Genomic DNA, 21082 nt, shown 5'->3' with positions numbered 1-21082 from the left:
TAGCTGGAGGAAACGTCTCAAACCGTGAACCAGAGGAAAAACTAGAACAAAAATCAAAACACAAAGGAAGTGAAAAACAAAAAGCCATCATCTTTATTCAACTTAAGATTACATTTATCATTTGTTTTTTTTTTTGTTTGTTTGTTTGTTTTGTTTTTCTTTTTGTAAAGAGATTTATCACATGGCATTTCCACCGTGCCAGAGAACAGAGAGGGGAGTGCCCTGCAGGTCATGTGACACAGGCGACTGAGACTTAGAGGTGGGCCTGTGTCAGTCAGAGCCTCACAGGTGACTTTGTCTGAGAGGCGGGGCCCGTGTCAGACGAGGGGACTGTGCCTTTGGTCTCCCAACCTGGAGCTGGGAGTTCGAGTTGAGCAGGTCGCTTAGTCATCGAGTCTTTTACATTTTCTCTCGTGCAGGAAACACAACTTCTGTCTAAACTCCGCCTTTGGTTACAGCGCAAAACGCTGTCCGTTTTAATACAGACTTGTGCATGGTCACCTGAATGGCAAAATACTTAAAAACTAGCCTTTAAAAAGAAGAAGAGAGAAAAACAATGCTTAGATAATAGTAAAGATTTTAACAGAGAGCCAAATTTGAGCTAAGACCCCCCCTCAACAGCGGAACTCCAGGACCGAGGAGGGAGACCAGGGGACATCAAAAACGATACAATGAAGCAACGTCATCTGAAGTGGGAAAAAATGTTCTCCTTTAACCCTTCGAATGTCTGGGTTCTGCTGCGAGACCTCTGTCACAGTTCCTGCACTCCACTGTGCACTGAAGTCTTAGCATCCAAATAGTTCATTTTCAGTTTCCATTTCATGCATTCGTCCTACGCACACCAACGACACGGAACAGACCTGCGTCCTCTCCCCCTGTTCTCTTTCCCATAAAATCATTACAATCCTAAATAATATTAATATTAATAATCACTATGTAACACACAGTAACGTAACTGCAAACTGCGATAGGGGATTGGTAATTTTTTTTTTTTTTTATACACCAGGGCCCAAATAAAACACAAACGCACATTAAGCCTCCCGTCCCCAGAAATTAGCATAAATAAAAACGTACGGTTTGGGGGTTTGTGTCGTGTACCCCCAAACTCTGCATGAAATTTCGATCGGAAATGTGTCCAAGTGTCCTCCGTGGGAAAATAATTGTTCGCGTGCGCTTGAAGGTGGGGGGGGGGGGGGGGTATTATATGAGACAGGCGGGTTAATGTTTGCGTGTGACTGGAGACCAGGATAAAGATGGCAGGGATACAGTAATTCGCGCACCCCCCCCCCCCCCAGAAACCCCTCCCCTGGCTGCTATTGTACAATAAGAACACCACTTCCTCTCCTGGAGCCCCTCCTCCCTATCCCAGAAGCCCCTGCCTTCCCTCCCCTCCCCCTCACTGCACGGCCTGCTCGTTGGCTGTGCTGCCGGAGTCCTGGGGCTTCATCACGTCGGGGAGCTCGGGGGGGCTGGAGAAGGGCTCCACCCGCAGCTGCTCGAAGGCATCGTCTGTGGAGAGAGGAGGGCCACGGTCAGAGGGGACAAGGCAGCACTGCACTCTTACACCGGGGGGGGTCACAGGTTCCAATCAGTAGCGCACCGATCGATCGGCGGGGGATCGGGAACCGCCCGCTTTTCGCTCCGCAACATGGCGACGGGCAGGTTTGTTTATATTTTGGCCGATCTGTATTCCGCTTGAAAGAAATGCGAGTCCGTGCACAAGCAACACTGGAATGCTGCTGCTATATCTCTCCCATAATGTCAGCTGTTTGGAAACAATACTTTCGAAAATCGGCAACCCGAATCGGCCATTAAAATCCACGTTCGGTGCGCCCCTAGTTCCAATCCCGGACATTCCACTGCCGTCACAACGACTGTGCAAAAGAACGCTAATCGCTCCGGCAAAAATATCAGTAAGAGTACACAAAACGTGGGCATTTGCCTTAGACACTGGCATTCTTTTTGGACCCCCAATTGTGACATACGGACAGACGGTGAATACTGTGTGTGGGGGGGGGCTCTACAGTAAAATGTCTGGACATTACCCTCAGATTAAAAAAAAAAAAAGAAAAAAAAAAAACAGAAGAACGCAGAGAGGACAAACAGCGAGAGAGGAATTCCCCCCAAAAGAATCGGTTCAACTTTCTGTAACGCCGTGACGCCACCACTGTCCCTTGTTTGGGCCCTGGCCAATCGCAACCCGACGTCAAACCCTACACGGTTAACCCAACTCGGGCTCACATTTCTACAATTCTACAGGGGGGGGGGGGGGGGGGAGACAGCGCTCACCGTTAACGCGGAAAGCCAGGCCGACCGTGGCTGGGGCCTGGGGCCGGGCCGTCTGGTTGGTGAAGCCGCAGTCGCCGAGAGTCTTGCTGTCATCGAGCAGCTGGTCGTCCTGAGGAGCACAAACGTGCCGTTCGCATCAAGGGGGGGAGAACAGAGGTTAAGCCAACATTTACAAACCAGTTAAAATTAGGGACGAACAGACAAACGAGCTCACCGTTCCAGTCACAATTTTAAATCAATGGGGGGGGGGGGGGGGGGGGGGAGGCACTCACAGCTGAGAGTATTTGTTGGGCCCTCTGACTTTGCATTTTCTTTTTCAATCACATTTCAGCAACTTCATGCAACCACTCTTGATAACCGTATGCAACTATTTTAACTATATTTCTGTGGATTTGTTTAATGTCCTAATGTTTACTTATGATACAAAGCAATTTGTATGTCGTGTGTAAAAAAAAAAAGTATTTTACAAATAGTTGCGATAAACAACACAGAGAACCTACAAGACCGTACATTTTCTGAATTTCTAAAATGCTTTATGCCTGAGTTTTCCACAGGGGTCCGCTGCTACACGAAAATAACTGTGAGCTGAGACACACCGACAGAATCTTACACTAAAAAACCTTTAACTGTTCACACGTGTTTATTCGTTGTGCACTCCGATGTTGTTGCACTGTAAAGTACGCGGTTACAACATACCAAAATATACTCATCCAGTTGAATCAGCAACAGTTACGAAAGAAAAAGGAAGTCAAGGAATTTCACATCATCACAGGAATGACAAACTGGCCAGCACTTCAGAAAGGTTTTTTTTTTTTTTTTTAAATCAGGGGTATAGTTTTACAATGCTAAAGAACTGACATAGGCTAAATATTAAATTATTTCCTATACAAACAAAATTTAATAAAGATTTCAGTGAAGGTTAGAATAAAAAAGACTTATTAAAAAGTGCTAATTCCCCAGTGCACCGAGTACCTTGTAAAGCCTTTGCTCGTCTGGCGCCCTCTTGAGGATGCCCTCGACAATGCGTTTCAACTCATAGACGGTGGTCGACTCCTTGGCATCCGTAAAGATGGTCGTCTTGTGACGCCGGATCATAAGAAATACATCCTTAAAAAGTTAAAACAAAAAATGATGGAAGGAACAGGAGGGCTGACGCTGGAAATTGTTACTGAAGATACCAGAAGTCTAGCTGTACATAACGTTTTCTGGGCAGCAATAAAAAAAAAAATGCATCACTTCGTCAACAAACGTTGCTACTCAGTGGCATCGTCGTTCAGTGTCTGCTGCCCAGTCTCCAAATGTTTTATTTGTATAGCTTCACTCAAGTCGACTAAGATGTTAACATAGCACAAACCGCACCTCGTCTCATGCGCAACACTGCGTGCGGGCGGGGAGCAGATATATCTTTGAAATTGTAGTGATGAAAATAGTTAGATGACTGATAGTGACTAGGCCTGCTTGTGTTAACCGTGAGAAGATAGGGTAGGGTTCCTAAACGGAACGGCCACACGTTCACTACGGATATTATTAGCTACCAATAAAAAATGCACTTCAGTGGGACTCACGTTTGAAAGAAACATTTCGTTTACTTTTTACAGACTTGCTTAAGGAAACCAGACACTTGCTCCTAATTTAATTGATGCATTTATTTTTCAGGGACACGTCGCCTTCAGACTTGTCAGGTGATAAAGATTTCCACGTGTTCATAAATCGGGAGACAATTAAATTAACGTGAGTTATATAACAGCACCATCTCAGTGCTCGCAATGGGATTTTCTGCAGCTAATGAGAACTAAGTTAATTCACCCGGCAACCCTGGATACATAAACAGTAAGTTACAAACTGGGTATAGCCCACGGACAGCAAAATTCAGCAGGGTACATTAGATCGGACATTAGTCTAGAGTGCTAAAGGCTAGCCGTGTAAAACGGCTCACTCAGACTGCGAATTAACTCCTTATCAGTATTTTAAACAAATGCTTAAATTCAAAAAGTATTACGGGCGAACAGAGAACTTAGTATTTTGCATGACAACTAAGTTCGCAAACGCAACAGCGAAAACAAGATTGGACAGCTAACGTTAGCGAAATAGCAAAGAAACATTGTAGCTAAGTAGCTGCAGATTGCAAGTCCTACCCACACTTATTAGCTAGTAACCACAGCCAGCTCGCTACATATTCAGGTGTTGAACTAATGTTAAACAACTAAAATGTTATTAGACTCATCAGAAACAAACAGTAGCCACTTAACCGCGTTGCAGTTAGCTAGTCTAGATTGGCCTGTTTCGTGAGTATCTGATTGGAAAATGCTTTCAACGCATGTCACTTTCTTGAAGAAAGATGAGCAATGTCCCATCGCTATCTAGCTTTGTTCTTCTAGCTAACTAGACAATATTGGACGGCAAACAGAAACTGGGAGGGAAAACGTGGCCTTGTTTCAAGGCAGCGCCTCCATTTTAGCCGAGCTTGCGGCAAGGCATCTCGTAATAACAAACGCATATCCTTCGGTTAGTTTAGCTGGCTAACACATTAGCTGCCAAGCGATCTATGACAAACAGAAAGCAAAACCTTTCGTCTGCGTTCTTCTTTCACATTTTGTTGTTTTTATAAATATTCCTAATATATTTATATTCATAATAAAGTAATTAACTTAGTATAACATTTTAAAACAAGACATTTAGAAGAACAACCAATTTATCTACTCATTCCTCACCATCTCTCTCGATGCCGATCGGTTGAGCTTAGGCCTCCGCCGTCCCACACTGCACCGCGAGTGTCAAACACTTTCCGTAGATCTTCCACAATCCCAACAACCTTTGCGAAAATGCAGATACTGCTGTGATCTGGGATCTCAACAAAAACGCGTTTTCAACATACAAAACAATTCCAGAGTTACGCATACAAAGCACTGTCTGTAAGTCATTAATAAAATTAAAAAGCAAAATCTAGGCCTGCCCTTAAAAGTATTAATATACAAAAGTGGCTATCTTACCTCACACAAATTAAACAAGCTATTCCAAAGCAATGTTACCCAATGTTTCCTAAATTATGTAATGTAACTTGGCCATGTTACATTTCATGTAACTGTGTTTTTCATCTCACCATCTGAAGACAATGTGGTCATTTAACGTTGTGTCCCATTTAAAAAATTGCCTAATGGAAAAAGACATAATTTAAATGAATGCTCAAACAGCTGATGAAAACTTACACTCCATAAATGATGTTTATACTTGGTTGTGAAGTTATTTTTACAAAATGTAAAGTTTTTGTATATATTTTGTATATGTATATATTGCAACTAAAATATCAATTGTAAAATAGATCTCAACCAAAACATGTTTTCAATGTACAAAAATGGGAAGTTATTCAGGCATGCAAAGCACTCTGTAAGTCATTAAAAAACCTTGCAAAATATAGGCCTGTCATTAAAAGTATTGATATCAAAATGAGGCCATGAAACGATATTATGTGGGGATTGCATGTGAAATGATAGAGAATGCATATAAATGAACTTTCCAGAAAGATTATACAGCTGTAAAAGCAAAGTTTTTAATGGCAATTATTAGTAAGAAAGCTAGATAGCTTCCACTCAACCAAGATGACCACAAAGTTTTTACAACATCCTTTTGCTTGTGTAACAAGTGTCTTGCATTTGGATAATTTTAAGACCAGATGTTGTTAATGGCAGATGTCACTAAATATGCAATAGAGAAAATTATTGACTGTGGGACTGGAGCATTTGTGATGATGTAATCAGCAGGAAAAAGAAGGGGAAAATGCAAAATCCCCTAAGTTTGGGGCTTTATTGTGTGGATGTGTGAAGTTGTGCCTGAATTCTGTGTGTTTACATGAGGTCAGAAAGTACAGAAATTTAGGGCTGAGAGTCTGTGGTCATTGTGGTTATTTCTGTATGAAATTCTGAAAAGTGCCAAACTCTCAGTGCTGTATAGGTATGGGTCATGCTGCCCCACCAAGTTGCAACTTGGCATACCTGCCATTCAAATTTATAAAATTTTCTTAATTTTATTTTTACTGCTGTGTATATTAGGACTGTGCCTGTCCCCTCTGAGATGGATCCAGTGTAAAATAAATTTCCTTTGAGTGCAAAATTAAACTTTGATACTTATTCAGTGTTATACACTGTGATATTTCTTATTGACAATGGTTTGTGAAAATGTTTGCGATAATATTAGGGAGCTAATTACTTTATTGATTTGTGAGTGCTAAGGCAGAGAAGCAGCTCCAGCTCCAGCCTAGATTTAGCTTCTTGTGGCAAAGACGGCTGTCATCAAAGCTGATCAGCTCAATTAGCCAATATTGGTCATGAACTAAATCCTTCCATATATGAAATGTATTTCACGGACTTTTAGCTTGTTTTTTGCCATGGAAAAGGGAGTTAAGAACAGCACCAAGCTACCTTAGTTATAAAATTAGGTAAGGAGAAAGCGGACAGATTTATTTTAAATGGGATAATACAGAAATAATCAACAAGCTAACATTTCAAGCGTAATATGGACGCAACGCAAATGCGTCATGTTAGCCTTGAGGGTGACTCATCATGCGTCATGTTTGGGGAACGCCCTTTAAGACTCGCCCAGTCAGTCGCATCGTTTTGTCGTGACACTTCTGCGCAGCCTCTTACATCATCTACAATCGGCGTCAGTAGAGCTAGCTCTCTGGATTTGGCTGAAGGCAAGTTTCACAAGAAGATAAACAGAATCACAGGCAAGTGCAAACATATATATTTACAATGACCACAGGGTAGCTAGACGAACGGCATTCAGTTAATTTGAAATGAAACGGAGTTGAACAGATGGCAACAACCAAGTTCCTAGTTGTTTTTTCTCGAAGAGTCGGAGCTGGAAGGATTGTTGTCAATAACATTGACTTGAGCCGTAGTGTTTTCATATAATAACTTACTCTCTGTCGACAAAATAGTTGTTTACTAAGTCAGATTTGTGTGATTTTCATGAAGCAATTAACTTGGTGCGATTACCAGGACGCCAGTCTTAGCTAGATAACTGTAGCTAGATAGGAAAAGCAGAATAAATGTCAGTTTGATGTTATTTGAAGTGTGTCTAACGATAGTTATGGATCTAGAAATCTAATTCTTTTGAAATGTCGCTTTACCTGAATGAGACATCGAGAGGTACTGGAATAGAGTAGTTGGCAAACTAACAATCACAAGTAATGGCAAGAATCGGCGTTAGAGCCGTGTAAGATCACTTTGGGGGGTCGGGGAGGAGGTCAGCCTTAAGTAGGATACGGTTCGAGGTGGGCATTGCTACAAATTACACAATTTACATATTTAAATAAAAAAACCACGGCAATTCGCAAGCGTGTGAAAAACGAGCAGAAACTGTCAAAATTCAGTGACGTCACAGTGGGAAATGATATCACGATACAATCAAAGAACACAGGGCTACATCGGTATTTCATTTTAGTGCATGTTGAAAAAAAAAAATCGATATTTGTTGACAAAAAGTTACGTATCATGCACCTGTAAAACAAAACAATAAAAATAATTTCAATTCGAGGCATCAATTGAAGGGGAATAGTAATGAAGTGCTAACTGCACGGAAACCTTGTGCTAAGGCTTTATGGTATTCACAACAATAAATGCGGCAGACTGTTATCTGTCAGGGGCTTTATACAATTCATGACCCACCAAGTAAAAGAAATGCATATGGTTCATTGCGATTTTAATTTGCGTGTTTTTCCAAATTGAACTGTGTAACTATGAAGTTATGAAGCGCAGGAGCGTGTGTGTTTGATGTTTTCTCTGTACTGTTCTGTTGTTATATTTAGGAGCTTTGGAGAATGTCTAAGATGGAGCGCTTGAATGCCAGTGTGGCTCAGCTGTTGGCGGTGGCCGTACACGAGGTGCTGGACGTGGTCGGGCAGGCGGTGTCGGAGTACCAGGAGGAGACGGCCCGCACGCGGCGGGAGAACGACAGCCTGAAGCGGCGTGTGCGGGAGCTCCAGGAGGCGCTGAGGAGGACCGGGGGAGGTGAGGCCACATGTCAGAGGTCAGGGGCAGGTCCTGGGCATGGGCTTCACCTTTCTCAGCTCTGACGTGGACATTGCTACTCTAATGATCAGCCAGCCGCCCTAATGATCAGCCAGTTACTTTAATGATCAGCCAGCCGCTGTAATGATCAGCCAGCCGCTCTAATGTTCTTCTAGTCGCTCTAATGATCAGCCAGCCACTCTTAATGATCAGTCAGTCGCTCTAATGATCAGCCAGAGGGAGGTTTGCTGTACTCATTAGGTTGGTCCACACACACTATATATTAGCGATAGGGATTCCTTTGCTATCCACGTACCTCTCTGCTTTCTTAATATTATTTAAAATCATTAACAGTTTTAATTCTCTCGCTTGCTGGGCTGGTGATTATGCTCTTGTGGGCATATCTCTCCAGGAGATTTACACCCTGCTCTCTCTCTCTCCCTTCCTCCCTCTCTCTCTCCAGGAGCGGCGCTCCCTCTCTCCCTCTCGGCGGCCGAGGGGAGGTCCCCCGCGGAGGAGCAGCACGGCGAGCAGGAGTGGAGCTCCGGCCTGAGGGAGGAGGCGGAGCTCGCGGCGGAGGAGGAGAAAGGGGAGTTCCTCCGGCTGAAGAGGAGCAGGTGGAGAGAGGAGGAGCCGGGGCGCCCGGAGTCGGAACGCTCGGCAGACTCTGAGGCCGAGTGCGACGCGCTGGGACCCACGGGCGCCCCCCGAACCTCGGACGCGCCCCACGCCGCGTTCGCAAGTCACGGCTTGAAGAACGACGTTGACCTGGACTCCATCCACGCGGCGTGCCTTCCCAGCAAGCCGTCCCCCGGCGCCTCCAACCCGGCCACCCTCCCCGGCCTGTCTTCCGACGAAATCAAAATGGAGTCGGAGTCGGAGCCTCCGGAATGTTCCGTGGTGGAGCAGCACTCGGTCCGGATCCCGTTTTACGAGTACGCGGACTCGATGGGCGGCCCGGCGCGGGACGAGCCCGCCCCGGACCCTTACCGCGCGGCGCACGGGCCGGCCTACGTCCACCCGGAGCGCGGGACGGCGGCCCCCAAGCGCTTCCGGTTCGGGAAGGCCGTGCGGTCGCTGCCGGACGGCAAGAAGCACCGGCCGCACAAGCGGAAGGAGGAGCAGCACATCTGCTTCCTGTGCGGGAAGACCTTCAGCCGCGTGGCCAACCTGCGCATCCACCAGCGCTGCCACACCGGGGAGAAGCCGTACTGCTGCATGCAGTGCGGCCGCTGCTTCAGCCAGGCGGGCGACCTCAAGAAGCACAAGAGGGTCCACACGGGGGAGAAGCCGTACCACTGCGCGCACTGCGGGAAGAGCTTCAGCCGGGGCGAGAACCTCAAGAGGCACCAGAAGACCCACGTCGGGGACTCCCTGCTGGTGTAGGCCGAACCGCGGTCGGGCCCGGACGCGCTAGAAAGGATCTGCCTCCCGCCTCCCGCCCGGATTGTCACCCGGGAAGCGCTGCCGTCGCTACGGCGACGGGGGAGGCGTGGTCTTTCGGAGGCGGGGATCCAGTGTTTTTTAGACGAACGATAAACTGACGGCATCGTCCTCCACCCGGGGACCGATGTTTCCGCTTTTTTTAAATGACTGTTTTTTTTTTTAAAAAAAACATCTGTTTTAAAGTGTTTTACGATCACAAAAAACAGTGTCAATCTTCGAAACAGTGGAACAGTGGAATAGTGGAGCAGGTGTTCCGAAGTGACCTCATTTCCTGTCATTTAACAGCCCGGGATGAGTCATTTGTTAAAAAGAATTTCTGTGTTGTAATTTTACATGTGGAGGGTCATCATTTCATTAGTCCTGCTGATACACAATTAAAAAGAACTGCAAATCAGTCATTTCACAAATATAGCAGCTGAAGCTGAGCTGAACAAAATAAGCAAATGTTTAGTTGCAGTTTATCAACACCAGTAGCAGTCACCCCAGGATACTTTACGTATGTAACGATTGGACTAAAATAATAACCAAATGCATTGAATATTTAAAATCAATACTTCTGCGCAATGCATACACAGAGTGAATTTGGGTCATTTTTCTTTTTAGGGCAAATCCTGCTTTAACATTTCAAAAGTCGGTTGTTTTTTTTTTTTTCCTCTTCTCGAAATTCTAAGTCGGTGTTCTAGAACTCCATTGTTTTCAGTCGCCAGTAGTGATTGTTACATCAGAATTAGAATGTTCAGTGAAGAACATTCTAATTATATATTTCTGACCTCACGCCTAAAAGAGCTAAACACGATGCTACAGTGAAATCCTAAAGTCAAAATCTATCCTTTAACCGTGTGCTGGGTATCGGTGAAATAAAACCACCATGCTTAAGTCTCAAAGTTATGAGTCATGGTTTTATTACCTGCTAATGTGTCTGCACCACCCACTGTTTTAGTGTGAAGCCAATCCCTCTACTGTACCATTTTAAACGGCAAAGACGAACAGCAGTTTCAAACTCAAGAGAGCAGACTCACACATACGGAGCATTTTAAAAGGGGAAAAGGTTTATTTGGTACATTCCTTACAGTAGTTCATCCAAACAGGTTTTTACCTGGTTCGTAATCCCCCAGCGATAAATCTGTGTTCGCTGAGCGAGGTGTCACTGCGTGTCCCTCTTTAGTCGATCTTGCCAGCTCAGGTGACCACACTGACGCCAACGACCTGGTTCTCTGCAGACGGCGTGAGGACGCAGACCGCTGTAGACTCTCAAACCGGGTTCGGTCTCTCCCTCTCTGTCCGCCCGTCACTCCCTTTTCTTCTTCCAGTCCACCCGCCACTCGTCCCAGTCCAGCAGCGTGCGATTCACCTGCCAGCCACTGGCCTTCAGGCCTGAAACACAGCCAGCTGCACTGACAGCACTGTGGGGACCCTGCCACACCCTGAAACACTGACAGCACTCTGGGGACCCTGTCACACCCTGAAACACAGCCAGCTGCACTGTGGGGACCCTGCCACACCCTGAAACACTGACAGCACTCTGGGGACCCTGCCACACCCTGAAACACTGACAGCTGCACTGTGGGGACCCTGTCACATCCTGAAACACTGACAGCACTGTGGGGACCCTGCCACACCCTGAAGCACAGCCAGCACTGTGGGGACCCTGCCACACCCTGAAACACAGCCAGCACTGTGGGGACCTGCCACACCCTGAAACACTGACAGCTGCACTGTGGGGACCCTGCCACACCCTGAAACACTGACAGCTGCACTGTGGGGACCCTGTCACACCCTGAAACACTGACAGCACTGTGGGGACCCTGCCACACCCTGAAACACAGCCAGCACTGTGGGGACCCTGCCACACCCTGAAACACTGACAGCACTGTGGGGACCCTGCCACACCCTGAAACACTGACAGCACTGTGGGGACCCTGCCACACCCTGAAACACTGACAGCACTGTGGGGACCCTGCCACACCCTGAAACACTGACAGCTGCACTGTGGGGACCCTGCCACACCCTGAAACACTCACAGCACTGTGGGGACCCTGCCACACCCTGAAACACAGCCAGCACTGTGGGGACCCTGCCACACCCTGAAACACTGACAGCTGCACTGTGGGGACCCTGTCACACCCTGAAACACTGACAGCACTGTGGGGACCCTGTCACACCCTGAAACACTGACAGCACTGTGGGGACCCTGCCACACCCTGAAACACTGACAGCTGCACTGTGGGGACCCTGCCACACCCTGAAACACTCACAGCACTGTGGGGACCCTGCCACACCCTGAAACACAGCCAGCACTGTGGGGACCCTGCCACACCCTGAAACACTGACAGCTGCACTGTGGGGACCCTGCCACACCCTGAAACACTGACAGCACTGTGGGGACCCTGTCACACCCTGAAACACAGCCAGCTGCACTGTGGGGACCCTGCCACACCCTGAAACACTGACAGCACTGTGGGGACCCTGTCACACCCTGAAACACAGCCAGCTGCACTGTGGGGACCCTGCCACACCCTGAAACACAGCCAGCACTGTGGGGACCCTGCCACACCCTGAAACACTGACAGCACTGTGGGGACCCTGTCACACCCTGAAACACTGACAGCTGCACTGTGGGGACCCTGCCACACCCTGAAACACAGCCAGCTGCGCTGACAGCACTGGGACTGGGGCGACAGCATTCATTCTTGTCAACATGACACTTTTAACAATGTAATGTTGAGTCTTTGATGCATTAACTCTGTGCCATTGTACACCCCAGTATTACACTTCAGTGTTAGTCCATGCCTCCTAACGTAGAGGGTGTGATACTTGGTGTCATCCCCTTGAACACAAAGCCCTGTCATTTTTAATTTGGTGCTCTGCATACTTGTTGTGTTTGTTGCCTTATGATCTGTCAATATGGTCAAATACATGTATGAGCCAAGCTAATGTGTCCAGTCAATGCAGTCACAGTTAATCTGCATGATCAGCTTTTTTACGCTGTTTGTGGTACTTCATATTTTTTTTTGTTTTTATTTTGCTTTCCCTGTTTTTTGTTTCAGTTGATAAGGTCGATTGCATTTACTCATTACTGAATCCTCCACTATAAATCTGGCTGAAGGATTAGGGCTAACGAAGTAGGCAATGCCAAGAGCTGTTCATCCCACCGCAGTTTGCAAATCAGGCTCACACAAAGATAAGCTGTCGGCCCACACCTGGGTGGACCTGCAGGCACCCAGCCTACCAGCAGGGGTCGCTAGAGAGCAATGAGCCATGGAACATTCCGGCAGCTCCCAGTCCATTTTAATTGCATGGGAAGACAGGCTGTGACACACTGTGTCAAACCATTAAAGGGTCCTGCAGGTAGGGTGATATCACTGCAACTGGGTGCTCCAGACTGAAAAGCCTAAGGTGGTTGCTATGCAGTGACCAAACAGTGGTAGGTTGCTAGGCAATGACCATACACAGTGATATTTATTTTACAACAGCGATCTCCACAATGCTCTTGGATTCCAGTGTTCTTCGTGAATGTGCAAAGGCTCTTTACCAGATGCTGGTGTCTACGTAAAACAGATTCAGACATGATGTTTGTTTGTTGCCGTGTAACGACGCGACTGCTTTATTTAACGCTTTAGTGACAGGCAGGCAGAAATAACCTACCTTCCAGGAATGGCGGGAAAATCTTATCAATGAGTTTGTGACTCTCAGCCAGCAGTTCCCAGGGGCCTTAGAGAGGGTGAGAGGAAGCAGGACGCGGTGATGAGGACGAGTCGCCGTTAATTTTTTAAATTTCTGGTTCTGTTAGTCGCGGTCAGGTGAAGACTCACCTTGCGTGTGAGCAGCGGTGAGAGTTCCCAGGGGACCCTGGGACGGCCGGGAGAGCAGCACTGTGGCCAAGCACAGGGCCTGACAGGCCGCCTGTATTTCATCAGTTACTGACACGTCCTCGCCCAGACACACACACACCCTGTCTGAGAGACAGGAGCAGAGACTGTTACACACACACACACACACACACACCCCGTCTGAGAGGCAGGAGCAGAGACTGTTACACACACACACACACACACACACCCCCTGTCTGAGAGGCAGGAGCAGAGACTGTTACACACACACACACACCCTGTCTGAGAGACAGGAGCAGAGACTGTTACACACACACACACACACACACCCTGCCTGAGAGACAGGAGCAGAGACTGTTACACACACACACACACACACACCCTGTCTGAGAGACAGGAGCAGAGACTGTTACACACACACACACACCCTGTCTGAGAGACAGGAGCAGAGACTGTTACACACACACACACACACACACCCTGCCTGAGAGACAGGAGCAGAGACTGTTACACACACACACACACACACACACCCTGTCTGAGAGGCACGAGCAGAGACTGTTACACACACACACACACCGTGTCTGAGAGACAGGAGCAGAGACTGTTACACACACATGCACACACGCACATGCACACACACGCGCACACACCGTTTCTGGGAGACAAGACCGGAGACTGTCTCACACATATACACACACACACACACACACACACACACACACCGTTTCTGAGAGACAAAACCGAAGACTGTCTCTCACACACACACACACACACACACACCGTGTCTGAGAGACAGGAGCGGAGACTGTTACACACTCACACACATACACACACACACCATGTCTGAAAGACAGGAGCAGAGGCTGTCACTCACACACACACATACACACTGTGTCTGAGAGACAGGAGTAGAGACTGTTACACACACACACACACACACTCATACACGCGTGCACACACACACAAACACACACACACCATGTCTGAGAGACAGGAGCAGAGACTGTGTCACTCACACACGCGCGCGCGCACACACAAACACGCACACACACACCGTGTCTGAGAGACAGGAGCAGAGACAGTTACACACACACTCACACACATGCACACACACACCAGGTCTCAAAGACAGGAGCAGAGACTGTTAAGCGTATGCAAACTCTGGAGTGACGGGACACAGGCACACCTACACACACACACACACACACACACATACCAGGCTTGACTCCAATCAGATAGGGCTTGTCATTGTGCGTCAAAGCCAGCTGGAGTTCCTCCAGGCTGCAAAGACAGAAACAGAGTGTGGGTTTTTTTTTTTCTAAAATGTATTTCATTAACAAATTATCAGAAGCAGAAAAACAGATATGGAATACATGTAGCCTGGCAGATTAGCACAGGAAAAAGGGAATATGCATTAATGATACAGTTTATGAAGGGAACTACACAAACCTGGAGACTACATCTCCCAGTCTCACACCAAGCTTAAGGGAGACCCTCCGCTTGAACTCTGAAACAAGAGACAGACTTGTACAATACTGGGAAATGCTCATTTGTGTTACACTACATGACCAAAAGTATATGGACACCCCATGGTCCCTGTCAACCCACAATTTCCCTGTCATGTGACTTACATCATTTGACCATCTCCCTGGTAAGAGAAATTCCAACTGTTGCTATAAACTTGCAAATCCAGACATACGGCTTTCCAAAAATCACAAACAAGGCAGTGGATGCGAAGTTATACAGTGAACTTCAACCATGGTTCTGGCTTCAGTCTAAAAATGAATTAAATAAAAATGACTTTTTAAAATGTATTAATAAAATTCTGACAGAGGCCAGTAATGTGGAACCAGTAATGTATTTTTTATCAATGCGGTCAACACAATATACACTATATGACCAAAAGTATCATTGTTTGGGCTAGGCCCCTTAGTTGCAGCGAATACAAATCTTAATGCAATGACGTTCTAGACGATTCTGTGTTTCAAAATTTGTGGCAACAGTTTGAGGAAGAGGCCCTTTCCCGTTTCAGCATGACAATGAACCCAGGCACACAGCAAGGTCCATATAGAAATGGTTTTGTCGAGAATGGTGTGGAAGAACTTGACTGGCCTGCAAAGAGCCCTGACCTCAACCCCGTCCAACACCTTTGGGATCAACTTTAAAGCCAACTGCGAGCCAGGCCTTATCGCCCAATCAGTGGCCGACCTCACTAATGCCTTCCCAGAAGAGAGGTTGTTATAGCAGCAGAGGGTGGACCAACTCCGTATTAATGCCCATAATTTTGGATGAGATGTTGAATGTCAGGTGTCCACATGCTTTTGGCCATGTAGTGTATGTTAAGGCAGAGCCAGCCATGAGATTTACGACAGTAACTCCACTCAGAAACAGGGGGGCCCCGTAGTGGAACAGGGAGGCGTACCCAGGAACACAGGCTCTCTCTGATTGGCTTCTGAGGGGCTTAGAACCCGCCCGTCCCGCAGGTGCTGCTGGAGCAGGACGGAGAGCCGAGACTCGTTGAGCGTTTCCATGACGACCGAGCGAACTGCCCTGTAGTTGGCCAGGAGGTGGAGGACGGTGAAGAAGAAGAAGAGGCTAAAAGTCAAGCTGCGGAAGAGAGACACGGGGAGTCAGAACAACAGTCACCCCAGACTGGTAAACAGGGGCAAAATACTTTGGCGACAGTGCAGGCGCAGTTGCTTAGGAACAGCAAGGTAACGGCAAAAAAACTCAGATTCCCAGCAGGCACAGGTTCACCCCTTTCAGCACGGTCAGTACCCAGCCACAGAAATGGATCATGAGTAATGTAGCTGTGACTCAGAGACATTACATTTATTTGGCAGGTGTTTTTGTCCAAAGCGACGTACAAGAAGCGCATACCGAAGGTCATTGGAACAACTACAAAATGCAGGTCCGATAAGGTACAATACTCATTATGTAACAGTTATTCATAGCCATGCACACATTAAGTCCAGTTCACACAGTAAGCATAGGCTAAGTCAGAGAGTAATGTTAAGTCAAACTAGGAGGCATGACGACGAGCTACAGCATCAAGATAACAGTACAAGTACAATATAAGTGCTGGATGGAGCTACATGTAACATGTAAGTAGTACAGGAGTTAAATGTGTAACATGAAAGCACTACAGGAACAAAGTGGAAGGATATGAGTGATAAGAGTGATCCTAGATTGGGAGTGCCCTGCAGAGTGGTGATAGTCCAGGTACAGACCACACAGCACCAGTGTGCTGTCACAGAGCGAAGGGGGGGGGGGGGGGGGGGGGGGGGGGGCAGAGGAACACACAGATACGGAGGGGGGGTGGGTGTGGGGGGTGGACTCACAGGGTGCTGTCAGTCACCAGGGGAATCAGCAGCAAGCTGACCAGCAATCCAGCCAGATTCACCAGAGTCTCCTAAAAGCCGCGAGAACAGACCGTTAAAACGACTGGGGGCCAGCAGTGTAGTACAATAAGTAACAAGGCTTGTAGTCTAAAGGCCACAGATTTGATTCCCAGGTAGGACACTGCTGTTGTACCCTTGAGCAAGGTGCTCAACCTGAATTACTTCAGTATCCGGCTGCATAAAGGGATAATACGTAATTTCAATTTTATTTAAATTTTAATTACACCAATCAAAATCGTCAACAATGAACATTCCCCCAAAAGTCAAATATCTAGCTGAATTATTGGAAGAAATATTGCAAGCTAACTGCTGTATAATATTATCCCATTGGTCAATATCATAGTAACCTCCATTTATTAAACAATAGCAGCGAGAGCAGACGACCTGGCTGCCGTCTTTAGCAGAGACGTCGGCCATGTTGTCTCTGCGCGCCTGATGGACGGTGAGGGCGGCTCTCGTGGCTCCGCCTGCCACCCCAACGATTGACTGAAAAAAAAAAAAAGATTTGTACCATGTGATCGCCCACCATTGTGACATGAGCAAACACAGTAAAGACTGCACACTTATGGCCATTAATGCTATTGGGTGTAGTTAGTGTAGTGTAGCATAATGGGTAAGGAGCTGGTCTTGTAACCTAAAGGTCACAGGTTCAATTCCTAGGTAAGACACTGCCGTTGTACCCTTGAGCATGTTACTTTGCTTCAGTACATATCTAGCTGTATAAATGGATGCGATGTAAAACACTATGGAAAATGTTGTGTAAGTCGCTCTGGATAAGAGTGTCTGCTACATGCCTATAATGTAATGCAATTACTCCACACATTACCCTTTAGCGTAAAACTATAGACTATTGTTAACTATATAACTATTGTGTTATGGGTGATGCGAAGCGGCATTACCTTAAAGACTCCAGCTGTGCAGACAATGAGAGTGAAGCATGCTGGGAAGTTTGGCGCGACAATTTCCATGAACATTGCGATATCGTTGAGAACGTCGGCCACCAGCCTAAGACCACACACAATAAACACAGAACACTCAGGCTCATTCAGGCAGCCCTTGTTCTCTGCTGATAAGCGTTTAAAATTATCTCATATTTACCTCCATTTCTTGGCATCACAGTCGAGTTTACTCCTGAGGCAGAGGAAGGTGAAACACAGGGTTACGACCTGTGGGTTACGAAACACAGACGACCGAAATGCAAAGTCAGCGGCAGCGTCACACTTACCCCTTAACCCAAGCAAAGAGAATCCTACCCAGCATCCCAGTGCCATCTGAAAGTAACGAAAAGGATTTAGTCTCATTGCATGACTGCACAAACACATACACTGACAGTGAGAGAGAAAACCACCAACACACTGGAAAGGTATTTAAATGGTATTACTGAATCATTACTGACTGAAATATCATATAGAATAAGGTCATCCACTAACTTTCTAAGAACTGCAAACCATTCCACACGGAGAGTTCTTTGATAAAATGACGGGGGTTTACACCAGTGGAATCTCTAGACCAGCATAAGCAATAGTATAAATTAAATAGGAGGGAAAGATTATGTGCAGTATAATATGTGAGCGGCATAAACGTGGTTACGGAGAACGCTAACAGAGAGAGTCAAACCTCTTAGCAACCAGGTAACCGTGGCAGCGGCAACTGTAGCCTCCTGATTCCCGACCCCGACACCCCGAAGAGAAGCCTGAGTGGAGAGAGTGCCTGAGAGAGAACTGCAGAAAGCCTACACGTGTGTGCGCGCACGTGTGTGAGTGCATGTGTGCGTGCACGTGCATGCGTGCATGTGTGCGTGTGTGTGAGTGCATGTGCACGCGTGCGTGTGTGTGTGTGAGTCCATGTGTGCGTGCACGTGCATGCGTGCATGTGTGTGCGTGCGTGTGAGTGCATGTGCACGCGTGCGTGTGTGTGTGTGAGTCCATGCATGTGTGTGAGTGTGAGTGTGATTGTGCGCATGTGTGAGTGTGTGTGTATGTGTGTGCATGTGAGAGAGAGACAGCAAGAGAGAGAGTGAGTGAGTGAGATAGGATGACTGACAGATTTATAGAATTGTATCAACCTACCAATGCCATCCAATCAACTATGAATAAAAAGATATCATACAGAAACAGGAAGGAAATCGTTTGATATGACGGCTCTCCTCCGATAGCAATAAACTAGGCTGATGTGGACCGACCTGCACTGTGTCCCAGAACTGGTACTGCAGGTAATCTTCACTCACGCTCTCTGGATACCCCTGTGGCAGGAACACACTCTGAAAGCCAGAGGGAATTGGGATATAAAACCAACCTGTACATACTCACTTACACAGACTGGCCAGCACAGCTTAGCACACAACGCCAGGACACATGAAAATGTGTTACAGACCAAAACACACAGGACTATCACGTCCTTAACAGTGTAACAGCACTACTGGTCTGGATGCTGGGAGTTTTTTACATGGTTTGCTGAGGGATTTTCCATGGTTTCCATTTTATAGAAAGATGTCTCTATGCATGTGTAAAGAGGACTTGTTCATACGGTGTTAGAGACTATGTAGTCTGTAGGCAATCAGAACACTAATTTAGTTGAGAAAATGGCGACCATTGTTGGGCTGAATGGCCTGTTCTCGTCATTATGTTATGTTATGTTAGCTCTGTGATTATCTTCACAGAGCTTTGCTTGGGACTGTAAACACAAATTAGTGTCTGTCAACCACCTCATTAAATCAAGCTTGAATCAAGCTCAAAACCTTGGTGTTAGCCTGCAGGGACTGAAGGGCTTGCTGTGGATGTAGTCTGTATGTGTGTAGAATTTTTACATTGGTTCTTGGTTTGCATAATTAATTCGCATTAGTGCTTTACTGCTGCTGAAACTTTATTCAGCAGTTTCGGAATGTCTTTAGTCACATCTGGTGCTATTGCTACTATAAATCAGATGAATGCACTCGTGCTCGTTTATTAATTCACAAGCCTGGAAAAGGCATTAACTTACAAAGCCTATCCCTGTTTTAAGCAACTGCCTCACAACACGAATGGTATATTTCACATTTTTAGCGGTTTAAATCCATTTCAAATATTAGTATTTCGAGCGTTTTATTTGAATTTAGTAATAGCAAAGCATTTTTTTCGTATTAAGTAAATACATTAGAATACTATTACATAACTTTACTATTACCTAAACTCAATCAAAACTTAATCTGTGTCTGTGAAACCGGCTCTATATCGGTTTTATTTAATTATAAGATACTCGTTTTCAGAAGTATTTGGAGACATATCTGGCTAACAGTGTCATGGGGTGCCCCAACCTTAACGGTGGAATTTACAGTACCATACTTACTTTCAACACCCCAAGAAAAGAGCTTCTTGTCAATCTGCTGTCGCCCCCTTCTCTTTTTCTCTCCATTGCTCCATTCTTCCCCCGATAGCTCCATCTTCCCAGGGAGCCGTACCTTTCTGTCGCCAACACGTTCTCCCCCTCCATCCCCTTGAAACTCTCTGTCTTCGTGGACGCAACTAAAGTTACTGAAGTCAATCAAAGGATACAGTCGTGCATTTTTTAGGATGTGCCCCGTTCATTTTAGTCATCAGGCAGCTATACGGTGCATTTAGACGACATTCAAATGAATAAACAAGCTACAATATTTGACTGCAGTGCCGATCATTCCAATTAACAACGCTGTGTATTTGAATTGTTTTGAGTGTGGCTATGTGCATCAGATCGCAGATTAATATTAAGGTGGGACGAAAAAATCTGCGCATTAAAATTCCGTCACGACAGTCAGTAACAACTGTAGCTTTTGCATTGATGCATTGATTTTCATTTGTTTTTAGTTCTTTTAAGAACAAACACATAAAGATGATTTTAAATTGAGCACGGGTTTCTTGCACACCGTACCAACCTGCTTTGCTTCCGTGTTTCTATCCAGGCGCCACGTCAGCAGGGCGGAGCTTGTCTTTCCCACGAGCCTACACATTTCCACGCCTGGCCCTGTGGTGTACACCCACATCAGCTGCGCGGCGGAAAAACGCTTGTTCATTAACACTATGGTCTGTCGCTGTTGGTATAATTGAATAACATTTCAACCTTAACAGTACACTTTAACGACTGTAAGGAAGAC

At 46.4% G+C, this 21082-nt stretch overlaps 3 protein-coding genes across 5 annotated transcripts; 1 reads left to right on the top strand and 2 right to left on the bottom strand.

The window, feature by feature from the left end:
• Nucleotides 1-70: 70 nt before the first annotated feature.
• elob (elongin B) lies at nt 71-5116 on the bottom strand. Its single transcript, XM_035398966.1, has 4 exons — nt 5001-5116; nt 3262-3396; nt 2290-2398; nt 71-1509 (listed from the first exon to the last, which is right to left on the bottom strand). The coding sequence occupies exons 1-4, from the start codon at nt 5001-5003 to the stop codon at nt 1397-1399; spliced, it is 360 nt and encodes a 119-aa protein (XP_035254857.1). The 5' UTR covers nt 5004-5116; the 3' UTR covers nt 71-1396.
• Nucleotides 4032-10627, top strand: zgc:113090 (uncharacterized protein LOC553741 homolog). Of its 2 annotated transcripts, none has more exons than XM_035398960.1 (3): nt 4032-4119; nt 8096-8297; nt 8761-10627. In XM_035398960.1, exons 2-3 carry the CDS (start codon nt 8108-8110, stop codon nt 9681-9683), a joined length of 1113 nt encoding a protein of 370 aa, XP_035254851.1. In that variant the 5' UTR covers nt 4032-4119; nt 8096-8107; the 3' UTR covers nt 9684-10627. The 2 variants fall into 2 exon arrangements, with proteins under 2 accessions (XP_035254851.1, XP_035254850.1); XM_035398959.1 differs by lacking the exon at nt 4032-4119 and adding an exon at nt 6861-7012.
• Nucleotides 10628-10771: 144 nt separating this feature from the next.
• rusf1 (RUS family member 1) lies at nt 10772-20974 on the bottom strand. 2 transcript variants are annotated; one of them, XM_035398957.1, is made up of 15 exons: nt 20864-20974; nt 20302-20486; nt 19160-19237; nt 18595-18709; nt 18203-18248; nt 18076-18108; nt 17877-17982; nt 17362-17463; nt 16918-16988; nt 15999-16183; nt 15026-15083; nt 14793-14857; nt 13556-13699; nt 13389-13454; nt 10772-11117 (listed from the first exon to the last, which is right to left on the bottom strand). In XM_035398957.1, exons 2-15 carry the CDS (start codon nt 20443-20445, stop codon nt 11032-11034), a joined length of 1299 nt encoding a protein of 432 aa, XP_035254848.1. In that variant the 5' UTR covers nt 20446-20486; nt 20864-20974; the 3' UTR covers nt 10772-11031. The 2 variants fall into 2 exon arrangements, with proteins under 2 accessions (XP_035254848.1, XP_035254849.1); XM_035398958.1 differs by lacking the exon at nt 20864-20974 and having other exon boundaries at nt 20302-20857.
• Between the last annotated feature and the right edge of the window lie 108 nt (nt 20975-21082).

This window comes from Anguilla anguilla, chromosome 17 (assembly GCF_013347855.1).
Source record: "Anguilla anguilla isolate fAngAng1 chromosome 17, fAngAng1.pri, whole genome shotgun sequence".
Classification (NCBI taxonomy): Eukaryota; Metazoa; Chordata; class Actinopteri; order Anguilliformes; family Anguillidae; genus Anguilla; species Anguilla anguilla.
This window is presented reverse-complemented; position numbering and strand designations above follow the sequence as displayed.

What these genes read in the sequence shown, in the direction of transcription:
- elob (XM_035398966.1), bottom strand. An exon ending in ACGAGCAAAGGCTTTACAAG is followed by an intron (nt 2,399 to 3,261) that starts GTACTCGGTGCA and finishes TGTGCTCCTCAG; the next exon opens with GACGACCAGCTGCTCGATGA. An exon ending in CCTGGCTTTCCGCGTTAACG is followed by an intron (nt 1,510 to 2,289) that starts GTGAGCGCTGTC and finishes CTCTCTCCACAG; the next exon opens with ACGATGCCTTCGAGCAGCTG.
- zgc:113090 (XM_035398960.1), top strand. Translation starts at nt 8,108, where the DNA reads ATGTCTAAGATGGAGCGCTTGAATGCCAGTGTGGCTCAGCTGTTGGCG. An exon ending in GCTGAGGAGGACCGGGGGAG is followed by an intron (nt 8,298 to 8,760) that starts GTGAGGCCACAT and finishes CTCTCTCTCCAG; the next exon opens with GAGCGGCGCTCCCTCTCTCC.
- rusf1 (XM_035398957.1), bottom strand. Translation starts at nt 20,445, where the DNA reads ATGGAGGGGGAGAACGTGTTGGCGACAGAAAGGTACGGCTCCCTGGGA. An exon ending in AGTTCTGGGACACAGTGCAG is followed by an intron (nt 18,710 to 19,159) that starts GTCGGTCCACAT and finishes ACACACGTGTAG; the next exon opens with GCTTTCTGCAGTTCTCTCTC. An exon ending in CTGCTAAAGACGGCAGCCAG is followed by an intron (nt 16,989 to 17,361) that starts GTCGTCTGCTCT and finishes CGCGGCTTTTAG; the next exon opens with GAGACTCTGGTGAATCTGGC.